General features: G+C 33.5%; 1 protein-coding gene across 8 annotated transcripts in view; it reads left to right on the top strand.

The window, feature by feature from the left end:
- The window catches only part of CHM (CHM, Rab escort protein 1), a 79609-nt gene that overhangs the window by 32160 nt on the left and 30581 nt on the right, over positions 1-16868 (top strand). For 7 of the 8 annotated variants that reach the window (XR_003252747.1, XM_026061272.1, XM_026061271.1 and 4 more), the window contains 3 exons: positions 620-736; positions 1403-1523; positions 4168-4393. Coding sequence is in view for 7 of the 8 variants with exons in the window: in XM_026061272.1 (XP_025917057.1) it covers positions 620-736; positions 1403-1523; positions 4168-4393 (464 nt within the window). In the remaining variant the exon portion in view is untranslated. The remainder of the gene's footprint in view (positions 1-619; positions 737-1402; positions 1524-4167; positions 4394-16868) is intronic. The other variant, XM_026061275.1, reaches the window with a different exon arrangement.

The raw sequence follows: 16868 nt of genomic DNA, 5'->3' as shown, positions 1-16868 counted from the left end.
TTGAGGAGACAATGTTAAATATACCCATGTAAATTGGTATGCACAGTCTTTAAATGTGAATAACACTGTCCAGTGATAAACTTTGAAGAGAATAGAAAGGGAAAAGTGGCCTAGAACAATGTCGCATTGTCCTCCGAAGTCTTTGAGATCCCAAATTACTTTAATAGAAGTGTTGCTACTTTTAGAAAGCAAAAGCAATACAAAGTATTTGAATTGAAAGACACCAGATTGTCTGCGGTACATTTTGGCACGCTGTAGCCCATGTAGTGGTAAAGAAGCAAGCTTATGCTCTCTCCTTTTCACTATGTGGCTGAATCCAAGATGACTCTCTCTCAAGGTATGACTCCCAAACTAATAAAATAAGATCAAYGGTGGGCTGAAACCTTCTCTCCCGTGGACTGCTTTCTGTTTTCCCTCTGTCTCTGTGGTTACTTCAGTTAATTTTATTTTGAACATGATATGTCTTGATATTATTTTGCTCAGATTTTACTTCACTGTGTGTACCTGTAAATAGTTGTAGAAAATATCTTACAAAGGAATACTGTTGGAGTTACTGTTTTCTTCCGATGTAAGTGCTTTTTTCTCTTTGCTCACCATGTTATTTTTGTTTGTTGTGCAGCTGCTTTTCTCCCGAGGTCTGTTAATTGACCTTCTGATTAAGTCTAATGTTAGCAGATATGCAGAGTTTAAAAATGCCACACGAATTCTTGCCTTTCGGGAAGGAAAAGTAGAACAGGTATTGTAGAAGAATGTATTGTATGTGTTTAATCTGATCCTTTCAAAGTCAAAAAATTTGAAATTGTTTTTTATGAGAGTTTTGTAACAGTAAACTGGTATATTTACTCAGAAATTTTGGTTTATTTTCATTTTTGGAATGAGATTTTTTTTAACATAGATGTTAAATTTGAGTATTGCACATTATTCTAGCTGATTTCTTTTTAATCAGATAAATCATTATCATTAAATGTTTATCTCTTGTCAGATATTTAGACTATGATAGACTCAGCAGTCGAATCTTAAAGGTGCACAAGTTTTAGGTTTTCAAATCCCTTGGATAGATTTGATTTGTCTTTTTTCCTCTCCTTAAGAGAGAAGTCATTGGTCTGATAATGGCAACAGGAGATATTTGGCCCACTTAATGATGCAATTGAAACTGAGGGGAAATAATCAAAAAAGGAAAGGGGAGAAAAAGATTTTAGAATATTTTTATTATGCAAAATAATTACTATTTTAGTTATAATAGAAAATAAGAGAAATATATAAGAAAATAACTACAGTTCTAATGAAAAATAGGAACTTTAGATGTTTGTTAGGTAATCAGCTATAGTCTTATTTAATGCCTTTCTCACACAGGCTATATAAAGCACCTAAGGTTATTTAAAAAAAAAAAAATTTTTTTTAGGTACCTTGTTCTAGAGCAGATGTCTTCAACAGCAGACAGCTCACTATGGTGGAAAAGAGATTGCTAATGAAATTTTTGACATTTTGTTTGGAATATGAACAACACCCTGATGAATACCAAGGTAGTGTTTCATTGAGTATTATACACCTCCTTATTTCGAGTTCATTCCATTATGCACAATTTTGATAGCTCTCCTATGTTTTCACCCTATTTATTTTTATGTATTAATTTTCAGAGTATGCTTTGACCTTTTCCTGACCTTTCACATCAATATTAAATTCTTCTGCTTAAGCACTTGTGCTTCTAGTTCCCATAATATCATTAATTATTTACATTTTTCTTTAACAGTAAAATTATATATTATAGCAGGGCTGCAAAAAGTTTTTATCATTTTTAGGGTTTTTTTCCCCTTAGGGATTTTGTAATAGGGTGTGATGCACCTGATTTTCTTTATCTTTTTTTGGATAATACATAAATCTTATTTCACAATATGTTGCCACAAAATTAGAAATGCTGAACATGGAATTTTTAACTCTGAAAGTAAATGCAATTTAATTGTGAAGTTAAAAATGCCTCTTAATTGCAGAGGACAAGTGCCAAATGCCTTTATCAATTATTGAGTTATTTAGAGGATAGAAAATCTGAATAGGTTGGAGCCACATTATGCAAAGAATAGCGAGCATCAAGTCAAAGAGGAAAATTGGCTAATGGAAAGAAGGTGATGGAAACCTGCTCTCTGCTTTGGGTTTATGAACCTAAGGGTACAAAAAATGGAGTGATGTTCTGAGTGCTTGGACTCTAAAAGTAAACTAAGGCAAAAAATTATAAAATCTGTCAAAAGGAAATAATGAGAACAGAAGAATACTTAAACCATTACTATAGGTTTCAGACTGAAGCGTTTCAGTGCTTTTGTGGATGACAGTAGCTTGGCTAGGCAAGGCTTTCAAAAGAAGCTAGTCTTCAAAAGAAGCAATTCTTAGTTACTGATATGGGTCTGGTCACTTGAGCTTAGAGCTGCCTTGGTATTATATGACCCTTAGATTATGACCCTTAGATTATGCAGAAATGACGGAGAAAATGATTTCAAACATATGCAAGATGGAATTGGTCAATATAGTGATCTGATAAGATTAGGAAGAAGAGTCTGTGATGAACTCTAGGAAATCCTGAAGGGGAAAAACTCATTAAACTGGACTGGTTTATAGATTACAGGCAATTTTGAGGTTTACTGCTGATGGAGGAAATCGAGGTGCTCAGAGCAAGAATATAGGTGGTATTTAGAAAATTTATTAAGTAAAAAAGGAGACACCACATCAATTTTAAATCAATTCATTGATTCATCTACCTAAATGACTTCAGATTTATTTTATGTCCAGAGATAGTTAAACAGATTTTGTTCCTACATTTTTAAAGTAGCCGAGGAAGTAATTGGGAATATTTGAGTCAGGTTAGTCTAAATTAAAGACTTCAGAGTTTTAGAATTGCACCTGGTGAAATCATTGCATTCATTAGRGAGGACAGACTTTTAACAGGGAGAGTTTATGATAGTGAATTTTTTTTAAAGCTTTTTCTCTAAAAATTGGAGTTATATAAGAAGTCTAGAATGAGAAAAATTTGAGACTTTTTTTAGAAAGACAATACAATAAAAGAAAATGTAGTATATTTTATGACTTGCTGCATGGCTGTACAAAGGTAATGAAGTACATTTGTAATAAAACAGTGGTTGAATCTCAACCAGAGTATATGGCCTGATAATGCTAGTCACAGCATTGGAGGGAAGTGCTTCTGAATTACTCTTGARTTTTCATGTGACTGAAATAAGCTTAAGAATAGATTTCTAAATGGTATGAAATACATTATTGCTTAAAATAATCTTTTCCTGAAAAAGAAAATTCAAGGTATGTTAAGATAATTAAACTTACTGTAGTATTTCAGAGATGTAACAGTAACATGCAACACTTGCATTAAATGTCACCTGAAGGACTGCTGTTTTTCTGTAAATTTCAAAGTGCATCAGTAGTAATTTTAATTTAAAGAGGAAATATACTTCTTCATCCTTGTCTTCTTTTGTCTCATCTATACCTGTTTGTTGGGAAGTCAGCAATTTGAAATATTTGAAATATATATTGCCCTTCTCGTCTTTGGATTAAAACACTCTGTGAATGGCTTATCTGTACATAAATATATGCTCTAACCACATAGCTATGGATTCAACAGTGCACTTTTTGAATGGATATTATGCTGAATGGATGAATATTTATGAAATTTTCAGGAATCGGCTCTTCCATCCCAAGGCACGTTAAAACCAAAGAATTTTTGTCTGCCGTATGGCTGTTACTCCATATACTTTGGTAGAAAGTTAAATCTTAAACAAAAATTGTTAAATGATTGAGAAATGGATGTGGGTCAAGTCTAACTTAATAGATGAAGCCATATTTAGATGGTGCTCAGCTACTCTGTAAAACTAGATAGCCTATTCAAGTCTCATATGGAGTTCACATATACTGGATTTGTGTTATTCCAAAATATTTTAATGCGATGATATTTCTGTCTTCTGAAAAAATACACTTTGAGAGTGAATTTTTTAGCTTTCATTAAATAGAATACCAATTTTCAATGATACATATGTTGAAGATCTGAGTAGTTTCTTCTGTGATCGCTTTTGATTTTTTTTAAATACAAAAGTATTTCTTCAAGTTGAAGCAGCTGAGAAAGTACAAATGTTAAGCTATATCATTTACCTGAATTTGCTTTTTTTTTCTCAGATTACGAGAGTAGTACATTTGCTCAATTCTTAAGAACACGGAAATTAACACCCAGCTTGCAACACTTCATTCTTCACTCTATTGCAATGGTATCAGAGACTGATTGCAGCACCCTTGAAGGTCTCCAGGCAACCAAAAAATTTCTTCAGTGCCTTGGCCGCTATGGCAATACGCCATTTTTGTTTCCTTTATATGGTCAAGGAGAGATTCCGCAATGTTTCTGCAGGTAAGCTTGACTTTTCTAATGTATATCTTCAAAAAAAGGAAATCCTTGGTAACCTAATGCTAATAGAGCAATTCCTGCTGGCAGTTGCATGTTAGTTTTTTGTTTTGTATTTTCATTGGCTATGAAATTCCCCCCCAAAATTTGCACTTTCCTAGGAGAAAAAGAAATATTTTATAGAACAATGGTGCAATTCAGCTGTTGAGATCAGGCAACTGATTTGAAGGATTTTGAATAGTATTTCATTCAGAGAAGCAGAAATATTGTAAATTATGCTAGTTGAGTACTTGGACACAATTTTCACTGTGTTCCAAATAAAACTTCTAATGGCTAGCTGTTGTGATGGCTGCCCATCTGAATAATTACTAGGAATGGATGAGAGACAATTTAATTCATAAATGGCTATCCTTTCTTAATATTGACAGATGAGACTTGGAGTGATGCTGTCCAAAAGGATGACTGTACATTTGGGTAGGCTGAGATAATTTGCCTCTTAAATCTTCCTACAGATACAGGAAGATGTATGTTGACAATTTGTGTTAATGGTTACCCCTTCATTTATAGTACTGGGTGCATGTTGTGGTGGTGTAAGAGGAGGAACARTGTTATCAGCTGTAGATACAAGTTGGCAAGATTAGAATGAAGGAAAATTCAGCAAAGAAAGTTGAAGGTTATTAATAATGATATCTGATATCTAACTTCTTAACTTTCTAAATGCATGTTTGAAATAAAAATAAGTAGTTTTGTTATGCTGTGAATTTAATATGCATATTCAATTTTATTCTTGTGTGGACTCATATACAAACAGCAGCAGTTGCAAGTGTATCTAGAGTTAGAAAGCTTTTTTGACCATCCATAGGCAAATCTTGATGGCTTTTGTGGCAATTTTTATATTTACTTTTCAGATTCAAATCCAGGTGCAAAAACTTGAATACAGAACAGATTCAGACTCGCAGTGAAAAGGACACGTGGCACAAATTTGCTTCTTTCAGAAAAGATTGGTTCATTAAAATTGGTTCATTATTAAGCAAACAAACAAAAAGACAATGCAACACTTTCACCTTTGTTATATCACAAACTGGCCCAAACTGGACAACTGATGTAAAATCATATTCTTATTCTCTAGGCGTCATTCTGTAGACCTGTATCTATAGATCACAAGCTTCCAGTACAACTTGAACAGCAATTGCATATAAGACATCCTAAAGCTGTTACACAGAGCCATGTAGAGATCGCAGCTGTACGTTCTAACATCTTAAACAACCCCATGCACACTCCACCACTTGAGCCCTAGAAAGTAATTAAAACAAAGAAAACCATTGATTCCAGGTTAAAACCACCTCCATATCGATCCCTCTACTTAAACTGTAGACATGATATATATTCTTCAGTGCAACTCCAGAGGTGTGCCAGGGGTTGCAGTTCTTGCAAAGGAGTTGTACTTTAGTCGTTTTGGGGACCATCAAGAATACTTGTGCAGGGAGTGGATAGTTTTAATTTTCAGTTGTTTCCAGCTGTTCAACTAGCTTTTAAAAGGCTGAGGGTTTTTTTATCTTTGCTTTTGCTGGCAAGCAGTCTTTCCATCTGCTCTATGTGGGTTTTTAATGTAGTAACCTGTAGATCTGCAGTAGACATTAGCTCTATTAAAAAGGAAAAGAAAAAAAAAAAAGTAGTATTGTACTGTGAGGCTATTTTGTTGTCTATGAATGATATATTCAAATATAATTCCTTGAAATATCAGTGCAAAGTCTTACTTGCTTTGTTCTTTTTTGATGGACAATTTTTTTTTTTTTTGCATGCGTGCTGCTATTATGAGATTCTGGTTTGTAGTGTGCTGTTGGACATTCTCTTCCTGCCTTATCTGTTTGATGGTTCTATTTTTCTTCTCTATAACAACACTTGCACTACTGCTAGAAGAATGGCCTTAGCAGCTTGGGCCTATTTGGCAGTATATAGGATGGATGCAAATATATGTTGATAAAACCATTCTGGAATAATTATCATAGTTCACGGAGGGTGTCTAAAAAGTAGCTGGTTGGCACCAGTGGCTGGCCTCATCATGGAAGGTTTTGATTTGGCATTAACATTTAATGAGGACCACATGGAATTCTCCTATGTAACGTTTCAGTGTTTATATACATGGTTTTACATTATTTCATTAGACAACTAGGCATTATTCTGTACTATATTGAATAGGAATGCTATTTGGTAACTTAATTTTTTGTCAATAGCCTTTTGTCTATATCTTAAATTATATTTATATGGAGATTTTTTAAAAATGTGGTATTATGTAATTGGGCCCAGCTAGACAATTTGTGAAGAATTGTTTTTAGGTAAATACTCTAGACACAGCCATGCGACAGGATTTGTGCTTATGGATTTTATGGAGATCTTTTGATTTTTATAGGACTACATGTGGGACTAGAGAGCTGCACGTAACCAACAGATTAATAAATCGAAAGATTATCAAAACTATTATAGAAGCACCGGTTTTGCGATATGTCTCRTTAGACCTTCTTGGGTTTCAAATATATGAAAATTTTAAATTAACTTTAATGATTACAATTAGAATATTAATTATTTTCTCTGATGTAGATTCTTCTTAATATAGTTTGTTTTTCTTGCATTGTTGAAAGCACTTTCGCTTTATTTTGTTTTATAGCCAGCACAGGCAATTTCCTGATCTATAAAAGTGCTGTGTTTAAAGAGTTAGCAATATCAGTGTCTAGAAGTTTTGTAAATATTCTTATCAGAAAATCTCTCTGTGATCACAAGAATTCTTCAGATTGACTAAACTTTCTGATTATGCCTATTGGTTGCGGCATTTAAGAGGTGTTTTTTTTGTTGTTGTTAAGTTGTAAATCTTGCAAGTAGGATAAGGAGAGTGTTTTAATAGTTGAAGCAAATTACTCTGTCAAACCAAGAAGTAATTATGCTTTTAAAAAGTTTGTATTACAAAGCATTATAATAAAAATAAAATCTGGAATGTCTTTAAGTGAACCATTTAGTAGGCAATCACTTTTTTTTTTTTTTTTTGAGATTAGTTATAATTATTATACATGGTCTGCTTTGGGTCTCACTAAAACTAAGTGGTATCCTAAGAATACTGTTCCGACCGTATAGTAAAGTGGTAATGCCACAACCTATACATCATACCCTACAGTTTTTATCACCAGGTTATCAGAGTAAGGTGTCACCTGTTCTGTGATTTCTAACCACCGTTCTGTATTCTGTTTTAATGTAAACCTCTTAAGCGTTTCTTGCAGCCAGTTACACTGTGTGTTCTCATCAAGGCTACTGTTATAAATGGCATGCATGCATATTTATGTGAATGATTCAAAGACATTTGTAAGTCACATCCTTGCATTCTAAATGAATTCTGCATAAACAGTACAACATTTTATAACTGCTGAAGACACTTGAGTGAGTAAAAGCGGTGTTGGTTCTTTATTGGTTTAAACAGGTATGGTTTAGGAGAGAAAATTAAACTTTTATATCACTGTAATGTACCTCCCAATATGTCGAGGTACAGATGTGAGATTTCTATCTCCATAAATCGAATTCGTGATACAACGAAGGTCACTGGAAACCTCATGCTCTTCCAAGCTGACATACAGCAAAACTTTTACTGGCCTGTGTAATAGCCTCTTTTGTTTCAAACTTGTTGATATGAAACTATTGTCTTCCTTTCTAATGAAGTAGTAGTATTATGCTTAGTAATAAATAAATAAATACATCTCATTCCTAAGGAAAATCCCATCAAGCCTTTACATCGGCATAGTAAATGTAAGATACCAGAAATTCACTCAAATCTGTGCAAGGAGACTAGGGAAGTCAACACACATTTTGCAGCTTGCAGCCAACGTTTGTTGCAAATCAGTAATAGAGCTTTCATTTTCTTGAAAAAATGTCACTAAAGAGAAATTACAATTAGTCTTTATTAGACTATAAGGCAATGATGCAACATTCAGAATGTTCAGTGTATCTCTGATTTTTCTGGTTTTAGGAAAAAAAGAAAATACCCCAAATGTTTTCCTCTATAGGCGGTTAAATTTAAAACTATCAACTTTCTGTTTTTCCTTTGTAATTAGGAAAAAAAATAGATTTTACTTAAAAGTCTAAAATAGGTGTTGATCAAATATTTGGTTATTAACTCATTTATGAACTATAAGATTTAAGCTAAGTCATAGATGTCTAATTTAATGAAATGATTCTTTTCTTACAGTTTTCATACATTCTAAAAAAATTCCTCTTTTGTAACTTGTATTTCCTTTCTTTCCCGCCAGTTTTTCAGAAAAAAACAATTTGCTTTTTTATGAATCTTTTGGGGTGTGTTTGGAAGAGCTGTCTTATAAATATTGCAAGTATTTCACTTCTACTGTTCACCTCGGTGAAATATGCATCTTATTTTCAATTTTTCCTCAAGAGGAAGTCTTTCTAGAAATTGTCAGTTTTGATTCTCTTCGCCCATGACCAGTGTTGTTTAATGAGTAGGCTGAAGGATAGCTGAGAAGTCAGTTGTGTGTTGTGGCCTCAGTCACTTTTTGTGACTTCTTTCAGCACTGAATTTTTTGAAAGACTCTGCCTAGTTTCTCTTCGGTTTGGTTTTAGATTCTTTTTTCTAGATTCTTACATTGTTGCTTCCTGACCATCCAAGTGTGGACAATCTTTTTTTCCGGAGTAGTAGTGTGTTTTTTTCCTAGTTGAAGCTTTAGAGGGAGTTAGAGACTGTTTTGTAGATTATCTGTCCTCTCATAAGGATTCTGAGGGGTGGTATATCCAGTCTTTTTGTTGTTGTTGTTGTTGTATTTTCTTATTAGAAGTCGTCCAAGAGTTGACAGATGTGGTTGTGGCAATTGATGCTGAGGTAGAAGAATGTCTTCTGCTGCTTTGCCATAGTAATTAGTGATTCACCAACTTTCATCTTCAGTCAGTTAATGACTAACATTTTGTATAAATAGGCTTTGAACTTGTACATCATATATGCATTTGGTGGGCAGCGTAACTTTTTTGTAGTTACAGATTCTAACTGAAATTAGTTATTTTGTGGCAGTGACAGTGGTAGTTTTGTGATGGAGGGAAGTTCTGATTAAGAGGTATCATCCCTTTCAATCCCTATATTTACAAGAAGATTAAGAATCCAGGCTGGTCTATGATAGACTGTATGACTGACTTGGAAGGTTCCTGTATATATTTCGAAAATAAATAATCAGTTTTTACCCTTACATTTGAGCTATTGTATGTTATAAATGTTGAAGGTTCAAAGGTTGTCCTAGCTACTTTAACATTGCCAGGGATGTCCCTGTTAGAATCGCTGGGAAGCTTTCAGTGTTCCCAAATCAAGATTGGACTTTAGAAAACCAGAATGTAATATGCATTTAGAATTAATAAAGAATTTGGCACAGCATCTCTTTCATTTGAATCTGTAAATGAGTACTGTCTTTCTATATGTAAGCAATATGCATAACTTTTCTGTATGTTAATTATATGTTCTGAGGTATTAATGAGAAATTCAAATAATGCTGTTAATTGCTTGTGGCTATCAGAGATGTCAGCAACTAGCCTTAAGTCTTAGGAAGTCTTTAGTTTTATGTAAGTGTGAAAGAATCACAGCTGTATCTGAGATAAGTCCTGAATTTCARAATGTATCATTTGTGTAATTATATAGATCTCATCATTTAAAATGACTTCATTTCTTTGGACCTGAAAATATGTTTTGAAATTACTGACAATACAGCTTGTCAGTATTATCAAGTCTTTTTTCAAATGCTAAATGGGAAGAGTAGTTGTCATACTGCTCTCTACTTAATTTTTTTCACTTGCATTTCAATCTGGTAATAAAACTTTTGACATAGCTGGACTTTTTACAGACAAACTTGATATGTATCTCTTCAATTTGCTGGCAGATGAATGCAAAATGGGCAAGCGTAGTTAGCATGATTGTTTGTAAGATCAGTTGTTTGTTTTTCCCCCTAAGGAGAAACTCTTTCTTGGGATAAACATCAGGGAAGTGAGATAATCCATCATTCTGAGACCTGTTCTCTAGTGATGGATGGATAGATTGGTAAAGTAACTCAATAATCTTCATTTTTTTTCAGGTTATTCACAGATCAGTGAGCATTGTCGTTAATAAAGCTATGGAATGCTTTTGTGTCCTTGCCCACGTTATTTTTCAGGATTTGACAGGAAAAGACTTTTAATTTGGAAATAACCTTTGTGGTGAAATGCATTCTAAGTGTATGCAACTCTGAAAGTATCCTCCCATTTTAGATTTTATCGTTCTTCTCAGAAAAAGATGGTCTGTTTTTTGTTTAAAAAAACATGTTTACAAATAAGGGAGCTATTGAGGTCCTTATTATTTCACTGGCTAGAAATATAGTATTCTCCAAATGTTTATACCTCATGAAGACCTTTGACCAATTTTAGGATGTGCCATATGAAATTCACCTCTGAATCATAAGAATGTTGTCAAAGTATATAGGTTTCAGAACTCTAACAAGAATGGAAAAATTTTTGGTTTAGAAGTTGTTGGTATTACAGGGATTGGAATGTACTCCATGGTGTAGGAAAAATAAATGTAATATTACATATTAAAAAAACTGAAATTAACTACATTATCTTGCTCTTAAATCAGTCTTGCTTCATTTTACAAAAATGTCTGAAACATAAAAGTACAAAATACAAATGCTGAAATGGAGATCATATTTTAATAATTATTCTCTTTAATAAATTACAAATACTTCATTCACATTATTCTTATCTTAATTATTATTTGTATTATTTCTTAACAGTCTTGTTGAAAGACTGAATAGATTTAACATTACTCTTTGCTTGTGTAGTGATATGCAGATTCTGGCTCATATATAAAAAAATAAGGGCTCAAATATGAATTTGTTGTAGCATTATTGGAAGATCTGTGATAACTACATGCATGCTTATTGAAGCAAACTGAGATGTAAATGCAGATGTAGTTTAGCAGAGTCCATTTTCATTCAACTAGAAGACAGAGAAAAGCTTCCAAAATATTGCTAAATTAATGAAATAGTCCTTGCATTTTATCAAAGGTTAAGATAACTTGAGGTTTTATGTCTTTACTGGAGGCAGAGAGCACATACATGGATTTTGTAGATGACCTAATGCTTAGCGACTAGCTTCTTCAGTTGCTTTGTGTGTCTGTGCCCTAAGGCCCTGATCTTGCAAGCTCCTTTTGAGGGCAGAGCTGTTGTATTATTGCAGGTGAAGGACCCAGTGCTAGGAACAGGTTATTCTCTTTATGAGGTCAATAGAACTTGTAGATAGGCAAGTCTCATACTTTTGCCTTCCATAGAGATTAATCTTCAGTGTGCTTTTGTAGTTAACTATAATCATATTAAAACAGAAAGCACTGAATAATCTTTTTTTCAGTTTTGTGGTAATTTCTTAGATTTCCACAATGCTTTAGTCTTAATTTCTAGAACACTTGCCAGGTAAATACTTAAAGGAGTAACGATGGATCCTCACATTACTTTCACGAAAATAATCTCTTTCTTGAGTTTAAGAGCCATTCTCTGAGATGTTAATCTGGATTCACTGAGAAGTAGTGTTAATTACAATACCCCTGAAAAATCTTGATATATTTTTTCCATTTAATGATCCAGTATTAAGCAACTTTTCCTTGAAATTCTGTTAAATTCTTCTTAAAGTTGAAATAAATAACTACTCTGCTATAGCTTCAATCTGGTTGAAATGTATTATTCATTCTTCAGTTCATTTCAGATCTTTTCCCAAAACTCAGTCCAGGGGGGCACAATACAACTTTAATAATGCAAATTAATTTTCCAGTAATTTCTGCTCTGAAGTCTGTTTTTAGATAGTTTTGAAAACTGAGATGTAAATATATTGAGTAAATTGATAGAAGAATTTATCATTCTTTATAAATGCTGTATTTAAGAAGGCTGAATCCCAGACTGTAAGAAGACAATCTCCTATTCTGCTTCTGGAAAGAGTAGTTGTGTTCAAGAGAAATTAAAAAAAAAAAAAAATTTAGATTTGTGTCAAATTTTATTTGGTGAGCAGAGCTGTTGCCATGGAGCAATCTTCTAATCATCAGAGATTATTAATCAAGCTTTGGGGTTTTATAGTTCAGGAGCACTGCCAAGACCTACTTCTTGCATAGATTTTTTTTCTTTTCTCCCCTCTCAGTTGTTTTAAGTTGTAAGATGTCACATTTCATTTGTTTCATCATAAGCTAAAAAAAGGAATCGGAAATTAGATGAATCTTGCACAGAACACTTTGGTTGCTTTTAAAATACTTATATGCTAGATGCCTTTTCCTGCAGAGGTTTCTTTGTTTCCTGTTGTACAGAAGATTGCTCTCAAGGGAAGGCATCTTGTCACTGTGTTCTTCTCATGAAGTTAATATCCTTTTTTCTGTATTCCTTACTATCACTAAAAGCCTACCAAGAAACTAAAGTTTCAGCCAAGGAGTGAGGTGTACACCTTTATGTCTTTTCTGATATCTTATTGTGAATTGCAGGTCTAATCCACCAAATGTTTCTTCCAAATTTTCTTCCTACAAAAAGGGAGGATATAGCAGAAAAGAAAACATCACATCTGCAGAATTAGCAGTTTATTTGCATCAGAACAGTCTATGTAACACTTTTGGGCAAGCACAGACTGAACTGCCCACGTTCATGTAGCCCAGGGGAGGATGGTGCTGAGCCAAAACTGTGCTAAGCATAAGTGTAGCACTGACTGTAAATAGAAGTTGACTCCTGCATCAGAAATGACTTGAATCTAAGTAGCAGGTAATCTGAACAGAATTCTGTAAAATACTATATACATATTATGTGTTAGCACTTTTTTCTGCGATTACCATATTTGGTCAATTACCACATTTCTTCAATTTCAATATTATTTTCTTAAATGCGTTTTTCTGTTCCATGGTTGTTTTAAATGTGGAAGATGTGGAATTAATTTCATAGTAGAACAGTTGTAGAGGAGTATACCTAACAAGTGTTCATAATTACAGAAAATTCCCATGGTATTAATATTGATTTTGGAGTGCATTATTAGATATGCTAGGATTTTTTTTTTCTAGGAATTTATTAATGACCGTATCTAAGATTCTTTTCCATCACACTTAGCCTCTCTAAGTGATTAGATGCCTTCTACAAGAGTTCTCCTGTGTATTAATGATAAGCTTACTAATACTTCATTTGCTCTTATTACTAAAATTTCTATAACAGTAGACACAAGTAAAACAGAGTAACAAGTGAAAACAGAGCTTAAACATGGTCTTATTTTTGTCAACAGAACTCTTTCAGATTTTGGAAATAGCTTGATAAACCTACACTGACAACCTACTTCCAGCAAAACTGGAAGTCTAGGAGCATAGAGATCTCTGATGAACTGAAGATTTTACTGCAATTCTTTGTCTTCTAACATCTGAGTTTTAGAATACAGAATTGGAAGCTAGACCTAGTGAAAGACTACACTGAGTGCCAAAGCCCTAAACTTGCATATTAAATAATTGGAAATCAATTTTAAATTAAAACTATTGAAATTGTTGCATTTCAGTGCAGATCCTGCTGTTCAGATATCCTGAACAAAAAAATTAAATCTTGCCAGACTCTAATGAAATGGACTTAAATTATCCCTATTTTGTGATTAWGCAAAAAGTGCACAGAGTGTCTAAAGTATCTTGGGGGCAAGTGTATTACTCAGATTCTTGAGTTCTGTGCTTTAAAACAGAATCAAGTTTACCAGTTTTTATCTTGTTACCTATTTTACCATGAAATACTATATTCTATGCTAGAACTCTTCACAGTATGTGAATATAATTATGTATTTCTCAGTATAGCAGTCTGAAATCCATATAGTATAAAGGAGCTATTTCATACTTTTAAAAACAAATTTGATTTTATTGATTTAAAAACAAGTGGAACTCAGAAATTTGCAATAAATTTACCTTTGACTGGGCTACTTTTTTTTCCACCCCTCTCTGTTTGAGGCATTTCCTTTCTGAGCTGTCACCATTCATGTCTGCTTTGTCTTCTCTGTGGAAGAAGCTTGCTGAAACTCAAATCAGCAGATGTTCTCATTCTTTTTTTATTAGTACTTTTTCAGTGTTCAGGTTAGGAGCTTTGCCAGTATAGCAGCTCTTCCTGTAGCATTGCCTGGTCACAACTGTGGAATTCCCTTCTGTTTTCTGGTGCCAGTGCAGCAGTGAAGATCTGGGAAGAAAGTTAGCTTGGTATGTGTACAGGCATGAAATTGTGGTTCCAGTGGAATACTCGTTGGAAGTTAGTTAACTTCCAGTTGATAACTGTGCAGGAACTTTCTGGTGGCTTTAAAACAGCCATTTTTGCTAATTGGGTTTATAAACTAGGCTGATTAGAGAATTTTTCAGGACCTTTGCATTCATTATTCCTGTAAAATTTTCAAGTGTCCAGGATGAAGTCAAAATACTTGACTCTTTCTTCATTTGCTTGCCTAAGCATTTATTGTCATATATTATCTTTTCCAATAATTCCCTAAATGCCGGGGCAGTTCTGGATGGCAGTGGTTATTATCTTTAGAGAGACATATTTCTTCAGTGCTGGCTTTTGCTTTTTTCATCTTCACCCAGGTGGTCAGTATACATATTAAGATTCGACTTTTATATGGGAGTGTTCTGTGTTAGGAAGACTCATTATCTCTTTACTGAAACATAGCCATTCTAGTTGTATTTGATTTGTCTGTATTCTACTTTTTGATGTTTTTAGGACATACRACAGTATACTGCAGGAAATGCTGAAGTTCTTGGGACTGTCAGGAAACAAAGAACGTAACATAAGAACCAGGACACAGCTTGCTCTGTGTGCAAAAATAAATTCAAAGAGGACAATTCATTAATTCAGGCCCTTGGCATGTTTTTCTTTGATCTTTCTCCAAAGCTTGCTGTGCCGTGCATGCAGTATTTGTCTTTAAGGAAGAAAATAGTTTTTGCTATAGATGACTATACAATTAGGGAAAAGACTGTTCTATTTTTTTAATTAATCACTCCATGCATTTTAGGAAAAGGAGAAAAAAAAAAAAAAATCATGTGCTAGAAATAAAAGCTACCTTTTCTGGTGTAAAACTATACTTTGTGATATGATTTTCCAGTCCTTTTATGTAGTTTCAGAATGAACTAAGGGTAGTCTGTAAGCTATGGGTGTTTATGATATCTCTATATTGAAAATCAAGATGTCAGATGGAGAGACATTCTATTTTTGTTCAATTAATATCGGGGAGCATTACATCAAAGCAGTAAACTCCTCTTGTAGCAACAGATGCAGCAACCCTGAAGCCTATTTTCACTCTTGTTACATTAGTGTTTAATTAAAGAAAACAACTAGTTGGAGGCAGTTACTTTCTGTGAAATGTAATGAAGATTTATTTTGTAAGTGACCTTCACTGTATTAGCTGAAACAGTAATCAGTAAAATTAATAGAATAATCAAATTATATACAAACTCATAAATCATCATGAATATGCTGTCAAAAATTCAGCTCTTAATATGTCCTATTGTTTCGCAGCTGTATTAAAAATTACAACTGCTGATTCCTGCCTTGATAGGAACTGAAATGGCATTTAAAGGCTGTATATGATGGAGGGCTACCAGGCCAAAAATTTTCACAACTGTTAATTTAGCTGTAATATGATTTGATGTCACCAGGGCAAAGTTGAAGCCGAGTACAGTGTTGTTGCTATCTTTCAGCAAAAGCTGAATTATTGGTGAAGGCAGTAGCCAGTTAATTAGAGTAATATCAGTTTAAACGTCTGTCATTTAGGGTTAATAGTATCAAAGAGTTGCCTTGTACTTCAAGTACAGTCAAATCTTCTTGAATAGTCTATTGTATGAAACTAATGTTAACACAATGATTTTACTTTGTCATAAATTATTGGGATGCCATTTAGTTTAATATTTCAATTTCTATATTTAAATAATTTTGGCAAGTTCTTCCAAATCATGTCATTTTTCATGCTAGGCTGTTTTAATAGGTATTTCAGCTCTTTGTAATTGTTTAACATAATACAATCAAAATTCCTTTCTATTTTCATTTAGAAAGAAAAGTTTTCTGCTGGCCTACTATGGAAACAGGTCATGCCCTCCTCCACTGGATAGCAGGCTACTCTTGAAAATAAGTCATTCACATTTTTGCGCAGCCAAGCAGCAAAATTCTTTCAAAGCATGCTGGATAAATAAAGTGCATTTATCAAAAAGTCCTTGAATGTGGTTGAAGTTAAAGGAAAAATATAATTTATGCCATTTTTAGCAAAGGAATCTTAGTTCTGGTTAGGTTAATAGTTCTAATTTTTTTTAAGTTAAGCCACATGAAATAAAGTAACCTAAGTTGGTCTGGAAGATCCTAACACATGCTTTATCAGGTTAGAAGCCACTGATTGCAGCATTACAGATTTAATAAACCCATAGCCCAAGGCTCTAGAATATTCCTTAGTGGATGTTTAACCT

Source organism: Apteryx rowi, unplaced genomic scaffold (genome assembly GCF_003343035.1).
Source record: "Apteryx rowi isolate R43461 unplaced genomic scaffold, aptRow1 scaffold_179, whole genome shotgun sequence".
Lineage (NCBI taxonomy): Eukaryota > Metazoa > Chordata > Aves > Apterygiformes > Apterygidae > Apteryx > Apteryx rowi.
Note: the sequence above shows the minus strand (reverse complement) of the source record. Positions and strands in the feature narration are given on the sequence as shown.